We start from the raw sequence: 12,300 nt of genomic DNA, 5'->3' as shown, positions 1-12,300 counted from the left end.
AAAAGTTCTACTCTCTCCTTTCCAACATCCCCCCAGATCTCCAGCATTATTACCTTCTATGGATGTAACAGTCCTCTTTTGCCAGCCTTATCATAGGATTCTACCATCTAAGTTTTGGGTTGATTTTATGGCAGTTTTGAATTCACTGATCTTTCTGTTTTATTAGTCTCAGTGGGTAATTAATAGATTTTTACTTGTTGTAGGTATATCCATAGCTTTTTTTCAGACTTCACTTTTTTTAAAAAAAAGATTTTATTTATTTGACACAGAGATAGAGATCACAAGGGGGAAGCAGGCTCCCCACTGAGCAGGGAGCCCGATGCGGGGCTCGATTCCAGGACCCTGAGATCATGACCTGAGCCTCTGCAGGCTTAACCTACTAAGCCACCTAGGCACCCCAAGACTTCACTATTTTAGAGCAGTTTTAGGTTCACATAAAACTAAGAGGCAGGTACAGCAAGTTCCCCGTAGCACACATGCACGACTTCCCCTGTTAACAACACCACCCCACCAGAGGGTACATTCACTACAACAAATGGGCCTGTGTTGACAAATTGTAACATCCCAAATTTGTGGTTTACATTAGGGTTTATTCTTGATGTTGTACATTCTTTGGGACTATATTATTGTTATTATTATTATTTAAAGATTTTATTTGTTTATTTGACAGAGATCACAAGTAGGCAGAGAGGCAGGCAGAGAGAGAGAGGAGAAAGCAGGCTCCCTGCTGAGCAGAGAGACTGATGCGGGGCTCGAACCCAGGACCCTGGGATCACCACCTGAGCCAAAGGCAGAGGCTTTAACCCACTGAGCCACCCAGGCCCCAAGGCACTGTATTATTTTTAAAGAAAGATGGTTTTGACTACTGTATTTTAAATTCTTTTTTTTGTTTTCTTTTTCTTAGGATTTTTTTTAATTTTTAATTTTTTATTAACATATAATGTATTATTAGCCCCAGGGGTACAGACCTGTGAATCGCCAGGTTTACATACTTCACAGCATTCACCATAGCACATACCCTCCCCAATGTCCATAATCCAACCATCCTCTCCCTCCCCGCCTCCCCCCAGCAACCCTCTGTTTTGAGAAGATTAAGAGTCTCTTATGGTTTGTCTCCCTCCCTCCTGATCCCATCTTGCTTCATTTTTTCCTTCCCTACCCCCCAAACCCCCCACGTTGCCTCTCAAATTCTTCATATCAGGGAGATCATATGATAATTGTCTTTCTCCCATTGACTTATTTCACTCAGCACAATACCCTCTAGTTCGATTCATGTTGTTGCAAATGGCAAGATTTCATTTCTTTTGATGGCTGCATAGTATTCCATTGTGTGTGTGTGTGTGTGTGTGTGTGTGTGTGTGTGTGTGTGTGTGTGTGTGTTCTTTATTCATTCATCTGTTGATGGACATCTAGGTTCTTTCCATAGTTTGGCTATTATGGACATTGCTGCTATAAACATTCGGGTGCACATGCCCCTTCGGATCCCTACATTTGTATCTTAAGGGTATATACCCAGTAGTGCAATTGCTGGGTCATAGGGTAGCTCTATTTTCAATTTTTTGAGGAACATCCATGCTGTTTTCCAGAGTGGCTGCACCAGATTTCATTCCTACCAACAGTGTAGGAGGGTTCCTCTTTCTCGGCATCCTCACCAGCATCTGTCATTTCCTGACTTGTTAATTTTAGCCATTCTGACTGGTGTGAGGTGGTATCTCATTGTGGTTTTGATTTGTATTTCCCTGATGCTGAGTGATGTGGAGCTCTTTTTCATGTGTCTGTTGGCCATGTGGATATCACCTTTGCAGAAATGTCTGTTCACGTCCTCTGCCCATTTCTTGATTGGATTCTTTGTTCTTTGGGTGTTGAGTTTGATAAGTTCTTCTTCTTCTTCTTCTTTTTTTTTTTAAGATTTTATTTATTTATTTGACAGACAGATCACAAGTAGGCAGATAGGCAGGCAGAGAGAGAGGGGGAAACAGGCTCCCTGCCGAGCAGAGAACCCGACGTGGGGCTCGATCCCATGACCCTGGGATCATGACCTGAGCCGAAGGCAGAGGCTTTAACCCACTGAGCCACCCAGGTGCCCCAAGTTTGATAAGTTCTTTATAGATTTTGGATACTAGCCCTTTATCTGATATGTTGTTTGCAAATATCTTCTCCCATCTTGTCAGTTGTCTTTTGATTTTGTTGACTATTTTGTTGCGAAAGCTTTTGATCTTGATGAAGTCCCAATAATTCATTTTTGCCCTTGCTTCCCTTGCCTTTGGCGATGTTTCTAGGAAGAAGTTGCTGCGGCTGTCGAATAGGTTGCTACCTGTGTTCTCCTCAAAGATTTTGATGGCTTCCTTCCTCACATTGAGGTCCTCCATCCATTTTGAGTCTATTTTTGTGTGTGGTGTAAGAAAATGGTCCAGTTTAATTCTTCTGCATGTGGCTGTCCAATTTTCCCAATACCATTTGTTGAACAGACTATCTTTTTTCCATTGGACATTCTTTCCTGCTTTGTCAAAGATTAGTTGACTATAGAGTTGAGGGTCTATTTCTGGGCTCTCTATTCTGTTCCATTGATCTGTGTGTCTGTTTTTGTGCCAGTACCATACTGTCTTGATGATGACAGCTTTGTCATAGAGCTTGAAGTATGGAATTGTGATGCCACCAACTTTGGCTTTCTTTTTCAACATTCCTCTGGCTATTTGAGGTCTTTTCTGGTTTCATATAAATTTTAGGATTCTTTGTTTGATTTCTTTGAAAAAATTTGATGGTATTTTGATAGGGATTGCATTAAATGTGTAGATTGCTTTAGGTAGCATAGACATTTTTACAATATTTGTTCTTCCAATCCATGAGTATGGAACATTTTTCCATATCTTTGTGTCTTCCTCAATTTCTTTCATGAGTACTTTATAGATTTCTGAGTACAGATTCTTTGCCTCTTTGGTTAGGTTTATTCCTAGGTAGCTTACGGTTTTGGGTGCAGTATGCTATGGGTTTTTCATAGATGGCTTTGATGATATTGAGGTATGTACCCTCTATCCCTACACTTTGAGGAGTTTTGATCAGGAAAGGATGCTGTACTTTGTCAAGTGCTTTTTCAGCATCTATTGAGAGTACCCTATGGCTCTTATTCTTTCTTTTATTAATGTATTTTATCACATTGATTGATTTGTGGATGTTGAACCACCCTTGCAGCCCAGGAATAAATCCTACTTGGTTGTAGTGAAAACTGAACCAGGAAGAAATAGAAAACCTGAGCCGACCCATAACCAGTAAGGAGATTGAAGCAGTCATCAAAAATCTCCCAACAAACAAGAGTCCAGGGCCAGACGGCTTCCCAGGGGAATTGTACCAAACATTCAAAGAAGAATTAATACCTATTCTCCTGAAACTGTTCCAAAAAAATAGAAATGGGTGGAAAACTTCCAAACTCATTTTTTGAGGCCAGCATTACCTGATCCCAAAACCAGACAAAGACCCCATCAAAAAAGAGAATTACAGACCAATATTCTTGATGAACGCAGATGCGAAAATTCTCACCAGAATATTAGCCAGTAGGATCCAACAGTACATTAAAAGGATTATTCACTACGACCAAGTGGCTTGATGCCAGGCCTCCCAGCTCAGAGATTCTGATTTTATTTTTCCTTTTCCAAAATTTTGTCACTTTTATTGGTCTTTTCAAGGAGCTTTGGCTATGTTGGTCTTCTGGGTGTATCTTTGTTTCTGCCTCATTATTTTGTACTATTGTGTTTATTACTTTCTTCTTTTTACTTAAGGGAATTCTGATGTTCTTTTTCCAACTTCTTATGTTAGGTAACTTGGGCCATTTATTTTTTGACTTTTTTCCTCTTATGTAAGCACTTAAGAACTTCTTTCCTGTGATTTTCTGTTTTTGCATTTCATGTGTTCTGATAGATGCCATTTTCGTGATCATTTCTCTGTGTTTTCTTTTTTTTTTTTTTTTTTTGTCAGAGAGAGAGAGCAAGTGAGCGAGCACAGGCAGACAGAGAGGCAGGCAGAGTCGGAGGGAGAAGCAGGCTCTCTGCCGAGCAAGGAGCCCGATGTGGGACTCGATCCCAGGATGCCGGGATCATGACCTGAGCCGAAGGCAGCTGCTTAACCAACTGAGCCATCCAGGCGTCCCTTCTCTGTGTTTTCTAACTTCTGTTAGGAATTATTTAGAAATACCCTTTTAAATTTACAAATGAATGACTTTTAATTAAAAAATATTTAGCTTAATTGGTATGTGGGTCAGAGAATGAAGGATGTTCTAGAATCTTTGAATTTGATATTTTTTGTTATATGTTTTTGTAAATATTCCAGTGTGCTTGAAAATAATGTGTATGATTTCTTCATTATTTAGATTTACCTTGTTACATGTTTTATTCAGACCATTTTCGTTCTTAAGGATTTGACCGCTTGATTACTGAAAGTCATTAAAAATCTCTGCTTTGATCATGGACTTTAATTTTTTACCCCTTAGTTCTGTCAGTGATTTGACCTTTTGTTCTTAGATGCACATGTATTAAAATCTTACGTCTACCTAGGAAATTGAATATATTGAATATTATGAAGGTATACTCTTTTTAAAAAATATTTTTAATATTTTTTATAGGTATACTCTTTTTCTAGTGATGCTTTTTACTGTTGTTGCTATAAATATAGCTGTACTGGGGGCGCCTGGGTGGGTCAGTCATTAAGCATCTGCTTTCGGTTCTGGTCATGATCCCAGGGTTCTGGGATCAAGTTCCACGTCAGGGTCCCTGCTCAGCAGGAAGCCTGCTTCTCCCTCTCCCACTCCCCCTGCTTGTGTTCCTTCTCTCAGGCAGAGGGAGAGGGAGAGAATGAATCCTAAGCAGAGTCCGAGCTGGGCATGGAGCCCAACATGGGGCTTGATCCCATGACCCTGAGATAATGACCTGAGCTGAAGTCAAGACTCAGATGCTTAACTTACTAAGCCACCCAGGCTCCCCTGATCTTTATGTTTTATGTATCTCTCCTATAAGCAGTGTAAGCTAGATTATTTAACAGCAGCAACAACAACTATTGTCTTTGCTTTTTCACTGAAGAATTTATCCTGTTTAATTGTTTTTATGAGGACAGAGGGATTTCACATTTTTTTCCATCTTGTTTTGTGCTTCAACTGCGTCCTTTCTCTGTTGTTTTTCTTCCTTTCTTATCTTCCTTAGATAAAATGAGTTTCCTTCCTTCTGGTCCATTTTTCCCTCTTCTTGGTTGTGAGTTGTATATTCTTTTTCTGTTCTTTTCGTGGCTACCCTAGAAAGTCTTAACATCAATTAAAATGAAATCCAGAGCTTATCAGCATTTGTAACTTATTCGAAGCAATACAGGAATATTAAACTGTTTTAGAGCACCTCCCTTATGAAATACATGCCATTTTTTAAAAAAGATTTTATTTATTTGACAGAGAAAGACACAGAGAGAGAGGAAACACAAGCAGGGGGAGTGGGAGAGGGAGAAGCAGGCTTCCAGCTGAGCAGGGAGCCCGACGTGGGGTTCAATCCCAGGACGCCAGAATCATGACCTGAACCAAAGGCAGACGCTTAATGTCTGAGCCACCCAGGTGCCCCAATACATGCTATTTTTAGTATTCTCTCTCTCTCTCTCTTTTTTTTTTTTTTAAAGATTTTATTTATTTATTTGACAGAGAGAGATCACAAGCAGGCAGAGAGGCAGGCAGAGGGAGAGGAGGAAGCAGGCTCCCCGCCGAGCAGAGAGCCCGATGCGGGGCTTGATCCCAGGACCCTGAGATCATGACCTGAGCCGAAGGCAGCGGCTTAACCCACTGAGCCACTCAGGCGCCCCCTAGTATTCTCTTTTTTAACATCATAAATTAGACTTAAGAATTCTTTCGTATGGTCAGTTTTTCTTTTGTCTAACCTATTTGATTATAACTTTCTTTATTTGCTTTAAAAATTTAAATCTAAGTTTAGGTGGAGCCAGTCATGTGTTCCTGTTTCCCTTTGTGGGATTTTTTTTTTCCCCTTTTCTTTCTAGTTCACCCACTGAAAGAGTCACCATTCTGTGGTCTATACCTTCTTCTCTGTTGGGACTTCTGGCTTCATCTCTGGTCCCCAGGATTTCTAATCAGACAGCCAAGAAAAAAAACAAGGGAGTCATTTATGTTTATTTTTGTTACTTATTCAGACTCCTATTCTTTTGAAACATTTTGGTTCTTAAAAGTTGTTGTAAAGGAGCACCTGGGTGGCTCAGTCGTTAAGCATCTGCTGTAGGCTCGGGTCATGATCCTGGGGTCCTGGGATCAAGCCCCACGTCAGGCTTCCTGCTCAGTGGGAAGCCTGCTTCTCCCTCTCTCACTCCTCCTGCTTGTGTTCCCTCTCTTGCTCTCTCTCTCTCTCTCTGTCAAATAAATAAATAAAATCTTAAAAAAAAGTGGTTGTTAAGGTTTCAGACAATTCAGAAAAGTTACTCTCCTTACATTTACTAGGTTTGTTACCTCTTCTCTTTCTCCTTCTCTCCTCTTCATCTCGTTAGTTAGATGGCTTCTTAACAAAATATACTTACTGGGGCACCTGGGTGGCTCAGTGGGTTAAGCCGCTGCCTTCGGCTCAGGTCATGATCCCAGGTCCTGGGTTCAGGCCCCACATCGGGCTTTCTGCTCAGCAAGGAGCCTGCTTCCTCCTCTCTCTGCCTACTTGTGATTTCTCTCTGTCAAATAAATAAATAAAAAATCTTAAAAAAAAAAAAACAAAATATACTTACTGGCTTACACCTTCTGTAGGTGTGCCAAGCTCCTCCACCGAATCCTGTGGCTCCCTAGCCTGCAGTCTGGAATCCTGTGCTCTGTCTGAAGAAGGCATCAACATGTTTGTACAGGGAAAGGAGTTGGTTTCACCACTACCTTTATCATCTCCTTGTATTAGCTTTTCAAAATTGTATAGTTTGTGTAATATTTTGACTTTACTTAGTATGTTTTTTGGGGAAAGCAGATCAGTCTTTTTTTTTTTTTAAGGATTTTTATTTATTTATTTGACAGGCAGAGATCACAAGTAGGCAGAGAGGCAGGCAGAGAGAGAGAGAGAGAGGAGGAAGCAGGCTTCCTGCTGAGCAGAGAGCTGATGCGGGGCTCAATCCCCGGACCCTGAAATCATGTCCTGAGCCGAAGCAGAGGTTTTAACCCACTGAGCCACCTAGGTGCCCCACAGATCAGTCTTTTATATCAGCAACACAACTTTCTAATGTTCAGTTATCTATTCATTCAATAAATATTTCAGGTGCTGGTTTTATTACGTCCTAGTTTTGGGCATATAATAGTGAACAACACAACAATTAAATGGTCTCTACCTTCATGAAACTTATTTTCCTGAAAATGGAAATAAGGAATGATAGGGCAGTAAGAGCCATGACTGGGGAAGCCCGGGGGGTCCAGGAAGGGAACTGAAAGGAAGCGATGTGCAGGCTGAGTCAGTTCAGGGTTGTGATGGAGAAAGGGCTGAGCTGTGAGTAGCACTTACAAGGCTCAGATGAGAGAGCTCGGAATGTTTGGGTAATTATATGTAGCTTGTACTGATTGCAGGTAGGTGTGAGGTAAAATTTGAGAGTTGCATGGGCCAGACCTTGAAGCTGAGTTGGGTGGTTATGTGTTTCCCAAACCTAGCTTGATTATAGGACTTTCTGGAATGAAGGTTCCAGGTTCCTCTCCAGGAGACTCTGATAAAAGCTTCTGATACAAGCAGATACAATAAAACCCTTGCATTTGACTCTTTGCTTTCCTTGGGATTTGGTTATACTATAGAAGTTTTTATCCTATTCTCATGAATGAGGAGAGCCATGATATAGAAAGAAGGGTTAACCCTTTCTTATCCTTTCTCTGTACCTCTTGGGTACTCAGTATTTTTAGATTGTCTCCTGTCCGTCCAGGAGCTTCACTGGGCTCTCTCCCCCGTCACTAGAGTTCTGCCTGTGTGTTTAGTTAGGACCCTCTGTACCATTTCTTGATAAGCTTGAAATATACTGTCTGACACTAGTATTAAAGTGACATTTCAGTGTATTTCTTACAATGAAATGTTCTCAAAATGAATGATAATGGAGTGGAGAGTCATCTTTTCTAGTTCATAATACTCAAAGGGATAACATAATCAGTTTCTTCACTGGGGGCTTTCTGTTCTATTTTTTATGTGCTAAACTACCACATTTTTTGATCAGGAAATTGACATGACACTTACATAAGGGAAATTTTTTAAAAAGTGAGGCTTTTCTTAGAGCAGTGTATGAGGATTTTCCTTATAGAAACCAGGAAAGATGACTGCTTCAGAAGAAGGTAAATGTATGAGAGAAATGACAAAGGAAAACAGAGTGATACTTGATTCTTGACTAGCACCTGGAACTTCAGAGTGGAGATTTCCCGCAAACTAGGCTGGAGCTTGTGGGGTTTCCCATTTTCCTCAACTAGTTTGCTTTGGACTTGTGTGATATTTGCCATATTTCATTTTGCAGTACCCAAGTCTGACTTAACTGTACTGGAGGAAGAATCTGAATAGTGAGTTCTGTGCCACGTGCATGGACGTTTTCCTGTCGTTACCGCTCCACTAGCGAACGTGGCCCAAAAAATGTCGTGTGGTCTCATCCATCAGATTAGTGCTCTTTCTGTTTGGTTAGTCGGGGATGGGACTTTCCCAGCTGCTCATCACTGATTTCCTAGTATTTCCCAAAGAAGAGGTACAGAAGGAAAGATTCACCATGGTGATGAGTGTTCTCCCTCGGGGTTTTTTTTTTTTTTTTTAAAGATTTTATTTATTTATTTGACAGACAGAGATGACAGGCAGGCAGAGAGGCAGGCAGAGAGAGGAAGGGAAGCAGGCTCCCTGCTGAGCAGAGAGCCTGATGTGGGGCTCGATCCCAGGACCCTGAGATCATGACCTGAGCCGAAGGCAGAGGCTTTAATCCGCTGAGCCACCCAGGCGCCCCTCCCTCGGGGTTTTTGTCCGGCTGGTAGACGGGTTAATGTAGGCAGACCTGCTGGCGTGGAGTGGTCACGTAGAAAGTGCACCTAATGCTTCCTGACCCCTTTAGTCTTCTCAGAAGAAGGCCTAGTTGACGTGTGACGCGGGGCCCCTGCCTGCGCCGTGGAATGGTCACTTCCTAGCGCCTAGAAACGCGGGGGTCAATCCCACTGAACATCTGCTCTTTGTACTTTTTTTCAGGTGCTCAGAATTTTGATGTCATACGACTATCAACTTATAGAACAGCTTGCAAATTACGATTTGTACAAAAACGATGCAACCGTAAGTCATTTCAGCTAATTTCTATGATAGCTGGATAGTGCACTCAGTAATATAAAATAAAAGGTTTTAGTATCTTTTAGTCATATTGTAATGTTGGTTGAATTATTTTCATCTTAAGGGTTTATTAAAACGTAAGCTTTGTCATGGAAAAAACTCGTCTTTTACTCTGTGTGTCCCTCAAAATATTTACCAAAATTCAGTAATGTAACTGGTTTTGAGGCTGGCATAGTATTAATGTACTTTAAGTGAAAAGAATTGATTTCTCCTTCTCACTTGTTTTAAATGATAACTTTTATACAAAATAATACAATAATCAGCTTCAGGAAGAAAAAAACAATATTTTGATAGAGGTGTAATAAGTTATTTTTCTCGATTAAAATAAATATAGCACGAATCAGCCTTTTCTATAATCATTATGCAAATTACTACTTATAAAATAAATAAAATATATGTGTGTGTAAAATCTTTTTTCTCTTAATTTCCATGAAGATAAACTAACTTATGACAAAATAATTATACTTTTCTCATGTGTGTGTGTATTAATGAAGAACTATTTTGTATAATGGAAAGAACATTAGCTTTAGAATTGGAAAAACCTGGGTTTTAGTCCTGGTTTTTGGCATTTACTACAAACATGTCTCTCTATATCTAAATACTTCCACCCTACTTTAACTGTTATTCAAAAATCTTAGCATAAAATTCTCTCTGGAGGATTTACCATGCTGTCCTAGACTGAGGTCTCTGGTTTCCTAAAGCATTGTTTTTCAAATTATGGGTTGTGACCGATTAATGGTTCATGAAATCGTTTTGAAGAGCTGTAGCCAGAATTTAAAACATGTAATAGAGAAAAACAGAGAAAGAAAAAAAAAAGCAGAACACAAATTATGTGGTAAGTCTAAAAGTACTTTGTGGAAAAGTATTTTTGTTTTTTATATATCTAGAAGAATGTGTGTGTGTGTGTGTTTTGATTTAAATATATTTCTGTGGGTTGTGGTAAAAAAGTTTGAAAACCACTGTCAGAGCAACTACCATTTTAATAATTCTTCCTGTAATTATTTTTGGGAAACAGTAGTCTATGTGTGGAGTGTTGAGAGCCTGAAACCAGTCTACTGGCATTAGTAATGTACAGTAAAAGATGCATTATTCTGGAAGTTTTATTTTGTTACATATGATTCTTTAATCAGATGGAAATTTTTTGTGTGTGGGTGTACAGTTTAAGCAGGAGCAAAATGTCAGTATTGTCCACACGCATGTTCTATGGTCTCTACACTGTTTATTGAAAAAAAAAATTCTTTTTCTTCACTGCCCCAAAATCTTTCCTCATACAAATTAGGAGACATATAAAAGAATGTTCATAGCAGTTTCTGTATATTAGAGGACCTGCTTTTGGACTCTTGTTTTCCACTGGTCTGTTTGTCTATCCTACCAATAACCACTGTTACAGCTTTATAATAACTCTTTTTTTTTTTTTAAAGGTTTATTCATTTATGGGGCGCCTGGGTGGTTCAGTCGTGAAGCAGCTGCCTTCAGCTCAGGTCATGATCCCAGAGTCCTGGGATCGAGCCCCACATCAGGCTCCCTGCTCAGCAGGAAGTCTGCTTCTCCCTCTTCTCCCCATTTGTGCTCTCTCTCACTATCTCTGTCACTATCTGTGTGTCTCTCTCTCAAATAAATAAATAAAAATAAAATCTAAAAAAAATAGATGTATTCATTTGTTTGAGAGAGAGTGAGATTGTGGAGGTCTTGGAGCAGAGAGAGAGGGAGAGAGAGAATCTTAAGCACACTCTGTGCTAAGCAGGGAACACAACTCAGGGCTCAATTCCCTTTTTTTTTTTTTTAAAGATTTTATTTATTTATTTGACAGGGGGACGCAGCAAGAAAGGGAACAGAAGCAGGGGGAATGGGAGAGGGATCCCAGAACCCTGGGATCATGACCCAAGCCAAAGGCAGACACTTAAGGACTGAGCCACTCAGGTGCCCCTCAGGGCTCCATTCCAACCCTGAGATCATGGCTTGAGCCAGTATCAAGAGTCAGATGCTTAACTGACTGAGCCACCCAGGTGCCCTGCTTTATAAGTCTTAATATCAGATAGAGCAAGTCTTCCTACTTTGTTCTGTTTTTCTTTTTTAAATTGACCTTTTACATTTATTTTCATATACATTTTAAAATCTGATCCTCAATTTCTACTAAAAACAAAATGAAACAACTGCTGGGATTTTTTTCCATCTTTCTTTTTTTAAGTACAATTTACATATAGTAATATTTATCCTTTTAATGGAGAGCCCTGTGGCATTTTGTTGGGACTGCTCTGAATCTATAGGTTAAATTGGGGAAAACCAACATATTTCCAATTTGAGATTATCTTCTATGAACATGGTATATCCCTCTATTTATTTAGGTCTTTAATTTCTGCCAATTATATTTATAGATTTTTTTTTTTTTTTGGTAGAGATGTTACACTTCCTCCATTGGATTTATTACTATATCTTTGATGATTTATGCTACTATTACAAATAGTATTTTAAAATTTCACTTTCTATTAGTAATGGAAATACAGTGACTTTTATATCTTGACTTGCATCTAACAATCATTCTAGACTCAAATATCAATTTTAGTAATTTATCTGGAGAATCTGATTTTCTATGTGGAGAATTTTGTCATTTCTGAATAATGACAGTTAAGTTTCTTCATTTCTGAAACTCACATGGCTAATTACTGCTTGTTTATATTGGTTAGGACCCAGAGTACAATAGAAATGATGATAGTGGGCATTGTTTTTTTTTTAACCTTTAAAAAAATGATTTATTTATTTATTAGAGAGATAGAGCATGATTGTGTGAGCATGCAGAGGGGCAGAGGGTGAGGGGCAGGGAGAGAATCTGAATCAGACTCCTCGCTGAGCATTGAGCCTGACATGGTGCTCGATCTCACGGCCCTGAGATCATGACCTGAGCTGAAATCAAGAATTGGATGCTTAACTGACTGAGCCATCCAGGCGCCCCATTTCTTTCTTACTTTTCTTTTTTAAGTTGATG

General features: G+C 39.6%; 1 protein-coding gene across 13 annotated transcripts in view; it reads left to right on the top strand.

Annotated features, from left to right (window-relative positions):
* DTNB (dystrobrevin beta) overlaps nucleotides 1–12,300 on the top strand; it is a 238,112-nt gene that overhangs the window by 32,470 nt on the left and 193,342 nt on the right. For all 13 annotated transcript variants that reach the window (XR_007130044.1, XM_047745316.1, XM_047745315.1 and 10 more), the window contains one exon: nucleotides 9,183–9,263. Coding sequence is in view for 12 of the 13 variants with exons in the window: in XM_047745316.1 (XP_047601272.1) it covers nucleotides 9,183–9,263 (81 nt within the window). In the remaining variant the exon portion in view is untranslated. The remainder of the gene's footprint in view (nucleotides 1–9,182; nucleotides 9,264–12,300) is intronic.

This window comes from Lutra lutra, chromosome 9, assembly GCF_902655055.1.
Source record: "Lutra lutra chromosome 9, mLutLut1.2, whole genome shotgun sequence".
Lineage (NCBI taxonomy): Eukaryota > Metazoa > Chordata > Mammalia > Carnivora > Mustelidae > Lutra > Lutra lutra.
Note: the sequence above shows the minus strand (reverse complement) of the source record. Positions and strands in the feature narration are given on the sequence as shown.